This window comes from Palaemon carinicauda, chromosome 22 (assembly GCF_036898095.1).
Source record: "Palaemon carinicauda isolate YSFRI2023 chromosome 22, ASM3689809v2, whole genome shotgun sequence".
Taxonomy (NCBI): domain Eukaryota; kingdom Metazoa; phylum Arthropoda; class Malacostraca; order Decapoda; family Palaemonidae; genus Palaemon; species Palaemon carinicauda.
Window position 1 is genome coordinate 67,765,181 of NC_090746.1, and position 5,023 is coordinate 67,770,203.

General features: G+C 34.8%; 1 protein-coding gene across 1 annotated transcript in view; it reads left to right on the forward strand.

Moving 5' to 3' along the window:
- LOC137616522 (pro-resilin-like) overlaps positions 1-4,616 on the forward strand; it is a 4,899-nt gene extending 283 nt beyond the window's left edge. The window contains exon 2 of the mRNA XM_068346352.1: positions 3,509-4,616. Within this exon, the coding sequence (XP_068202453.1) occupies positions 3,509-3,862 (354 nt within the window). The 3' untranslated portion in view covers positions 3,863-4,616. The remainder of the gene's footprint in view (positions 1-3,508) is intronic.
- The last annotated feature ends 407 nt before the right edge of the window (positions 4,617-5,023 follow it).

Sequence of the window (5,023 nt, forward strand, 5' to 3'; positions counted from 1 at the left end):
ATCTTCAAGTTCATATATTCCAATTCTATGTTTGTCGTAATTTGATATTATCTTCTTCTTCTTCTTCTTCTTTAGATTTAACCTTCTACTTAATATCTTTCAATTATGTATTTGCCGTATTTTGATATCTTCTTCTTCTTCTATAAAAACCGATGAGAACAACTTCAAATGAATTACCAATTGTTAGAGCTTCATATACCAGATACAGTCTGGGTATTTAGTGACCACTGATTACTGGGTAATCTTGTTTTATCAATTACTCTTTAACAATTTAACTCCAAAGCAGTACCTAATGTATTAAGGGGTTAATATGTTTATTACGTAGGGCACGAAATTTTCCTTCAGTACTGGGACGTATACAATAACATACAATGCATTATCTGCAGTTAGAGATTGTTAGTCTTAGCTGGACTTCTATGTCTATTTTGTTCATGTTTGTTAGCTTCTAAGAAAAGTAACCTGACCGGATTAATTCTATTTAGATTATCAATATATTACATTGTCTTGTTCAGTTCTTAGCTAATTAGAATGTTAATTAGGCCCTCAAGTGATGGTCTTCTGCCATCATTAACTTAATAACCTCATGATATGTCATTAGCCTTAATGACTGTCATTGCCTTTTGATGTTTTTAATATCAAGATTCTTCTACGTATTTTCTTAGTAACGATTAGATTATTTCTCTTTTTTCTTTCTCTATTTGAGACATTAATTCTCTCTCTCTCTCTCTCTCCTCTCTCTCTCTCTCTCTCTCTCTCTCTCTCTCTCTCTCCTCTCTCTCTCTCTCTCTCTCTCACATAATACTGACATGATCACACCGTATCAAACTAAACAATAAACAGACAAACACGGCAATAAATATTAATAGGTTCAGACTGCCTGGAATACCCTTAATTATCTCAGCATAATAAAATAACATCAATGCTCCAGAGCATCTAAGAAAGAGCATCAAAGTAAACGTAGCATTCATTTTACTCAAGAGAGGAAGCGCCAGAAGTTGTTTTGAAATCGATTGGATAATTGGGTACTTGAAAAGATGAGAGATTGGATACCTGATTGATTTCAAGAACGCTGTTGGACGGGTTAGTCCAGAGAGATGGAAATGTCATTTAGCGTCGGATTTCGATGGTGTCGTTGAATAATACTTGGTAGAAATTATGGATTATATTTGGTTGGTAAAATTATTATTATTATTATTATTATTATTATTATTATTATTATTATTATTATTATTATTACAAAAAACACCTATTCCGTTCTGTAAATGCTTTTGACAATAATATATACTTTTATCATTTACGCTAAAGCTACAAAATATCTATATTTAAAATATGTAATTTATTGGTGCACAATCATCAGCTTATTTTGAAGTTTTTAAAATTATATCTTATATATATTTTCACAACTGTTCTCTCTCTCTCCTCTCTCTCTCTCTCTCTCTCTCCTCTCTCCTCTCTCTCTCTCTCTCGGATGCCTATTAAATAGCGGTAGAATTTGTCACTCGATCTACTTTCTCCACCGTCAATCGAAGGAAAGAAAAGAGGAGGAAGAAGAAGAAAAGAAGAAGACCAGATTCCTCCCTTAATTTAAGACTGGATTGACAGGGTACGAAGGATCTCAGCTTCCCTCCTAATACCCTACCAATACCCCACAAATACCCCAGCCCAAATCCAGGACCACCTAATTTTCCTTTAGCATTCCTAGGACATAACTGTGTGTTTTTTATTTCTTCATTTTTTTTTCACGTCTGGTAATTTCCATTGCTTATTTTTATATTCTTTTTTACTTTCGTCAATAATTCCTCTTTATTTATCTCCATTTTGTTGTACCTTATGTCCCCCCCCCCCTTCCCGTTATTCTAAATTGTCCATACTCAGTTTCCTTTTTATTTAACTTTGTTTAATTGTAAGATTTTCAAACATATTTAATTTTGTTTAACTTTCTTTGCTGCATATTCCTACATATCAATTCCATCTGGATATCAGCTTTTTAAGATTATAATAAAATTATTTTTACATTTATTGAAATGGCAGCGAATTTTTACCGTTATTTTCATGAAGCTTATTCCTATATACTTTTTGTTTATTGTTTACCTCATACTTTTTGTTTACCTTTGTTACTTTATTGATGATAATTTCAATAATAATCATTGCTTCAATTAGATTCGATTTTGTTTAATTGCGTCTAATTTGGATTTTTCATTAAAGTAATTAAACTATAAGATAATTTTCGCTTTTGAATTTGTCGGAGAGCAAAAGAAAGTAGAAATTATATTTTGGTAACAATTACAAAGAAATTTTTGAGGTGGAAATCCGAGATATTCCCAGTTGAAGATTTCGAAAATAGGTTTACAAAATTCTGACAATAAATAACTTTTCTTTTGTATTATATGGGATACACGTCTTTAGCCATAGAAAAATCCCATATGAAGAAAATGTTTATTAAACATTGAAAAGTCAAAATCCTATTAAAAAATATGTACATTAATCTCCAAAAATTCACAATTCCACTTTAGAATGTGTTCAGTAAACAATGAGAAGTTAACATTATTCAAAAATGTGTTCATTTAAAACTGAAAAATCAAAATTCGCTCTATTTACAATTAGAAATTAGGATGTAAAAACTGCATGGTATTTGCAACTAGTTTCTTATCTATTGCGAAGATACGATATTGCTTTCTCCCGTTTGGCATTTGCTCTCCTTAGGCAGTTGGAGCAATATGCAAACTAGTCTAATTTCCTAACAGCCTTCTGGTTTCTTATCGTCGCAATGGGGAGATCTAAAAGAGAAAGGGAAGAGAAAAGAGGAGGGAAATTTTTTTAATGAGAATTCAAGTTCTTTTGAAAGTTTGAACCTTTAGAACTTGATCGGTTGGTTTTCGGTTTTCAAGGTCAACTTCTCCTGAGAAGAAAATTTAATGTAGATCAAGTTCTTCTGTAACTTTTCACTTTTTGAACTTTGACTTCTAAAAATATAGAAAAAAGAGAATAATTTTATATAGAAAGTGACTGTAAAAATTTTTTTTAAGGATTTTAGAATAAAAAGAATAATTAGTCGTAGAAGAAAACTAGGTACAAAAGTTTTTTAAGGTTTTCATAGAAGATTTAGAAATGTAAATCGCTTTTTTTCATATGGATGAACTGGACTTTAGTATTTTTTTCATCTAAGGCATGTTCTTCTTCTTCTTCTTTTTCTTCTTCTTCTTCTTCTTCTTCTTCTCTCTCTCTCTCTCTCTCTCTCTCTCTCTCTCTCTCTCTCTCTCTCTCTCTCTCTCTCTCTCTTCTTATTTGCGTTTTTTACTAGTCGCTTCTTAATTCTTAATTTTCGGAATGCAGTATCAATAAATAATCCCAGATCTACCTGAACCTACTGGCCTCTCTAACGGACTAACTTTCACTAAAGAAAATAATACTTGAATGAAATACTCTTAGATATTATTACCTTCATTTATATCTCTCTAACCTTTCGAAGGAGCCTGTTTTAAATACCCCGCCATTCTTCCACTCACAGGTCTTGGCTATTACACTGGCATTTGCCTGCGTCCTTGGGGCCACCTTCGGCGCCCCCCAAGGCTACACATATGACGCCCCTGCCGCTCCCGTGTCTTACAACTTCGGCTACGACGTCAACGCCATCGACGCCTACCAGAGGCCCGTGACGTTCGGCCACAACGAAGGGCGGGAGGGGCAGTCAACCACGGGATCCTACTACGTCCTCCTTCCCGACGGACGTCTCATGACCGTCAATTACGTGGCTGACCAGTGGGGCTTCCACCCCACCTACAGCTTCCAGCAGCTTCATCAGGGTGGCCAGGCCGCTCTCTCTGCCCCCAACCAGCTGTACGGAACACCAACTGGAAAGTAGACAGCCAGTGGAAATCAGTCAAAGGAGATGATCATTGTTGATAGTCATCTAACAGCATCATGGATGTTGTTTTACCTCAAGTGATCCATTCCGGTTGTATTATCATACTTTTTTTTTACGTCAGTCATACCGCTTCATTCCTCGGGCTAAAACTGGAAAACTGGAATTGCTTTCCAAATGAGAAACCACCTGTTGTGATTTCGCTTTAACGGGAACGGTAGATCTGGCTTTGCCGCAAGGCTCTGCATTTTAACATTGTTTTTAGCTACCTTTAGCCGTTCTGGAGTTTATATTTTTTTTTTTTCAGTTCTTTGCCATTTCTGGAGGTATTTTGTACGCCCCTCAGCTTTCCAGGGTCACTGTTCCAGATCTTCTTTCTTGTAATGAACCGTAACGCTGTCATCCGACTGGAAACGCTACTCCCAATTCCAGGATCGCCTTTGACTTCATCTCTTTTCCAGCAACTTTTCAATTTTCTTGTTACTGTTCCAGTTACCAAATGCAATCTGGAACTTAACACTAATCATTTTCTTTTTTGTTTTTGTTGACGCCTAAATTCAATTGCTATCATCTGTTATCTCTGTTTTGATTCTTTTTCTTTACAAGAGCTTTTACCTCATCATATTCATTCTCTGGATTCTCATATTTCTATTCATCCAGGTACTTTGTTGAGCTTATTTTTACTGTTGTTTTACTGTTAATTTTCAAAGTTTACGATATTTTTGTAATATGTGCCAATAAATACATTTAAAAATAAACATTGGGTATTACTTAACAAATATTGGTGCCAAAACTGTAAATCATCCATGCGAAATATTCTAAATATAAAGAATGGTTTCGTACAAGAAAATATTTCTAATGAGGTTATAGTGAATCCTTTTTGTGCATTAGAATATCGTTGGCCCCATACATACATAGGGCGGGTATAATTCTTTCCGGCATCAGAGTTGTTTTTCCTAGAACTTTTAAGATTTTCCAGACTCTTAAAGGCCGTCTGAAGGCACACCCTTCTCTTACATGCTACCTTAAGGCACACCCTTTTCTTACCGGTTGACTGAGGGCAGAGAGCCAGTGTTACATCGATAGAGTAACAATTTACCAGACAGGCAGATCAATTCTGTATTGAAAAAATAACAGAATAAGAACATTCCTAACACAGAC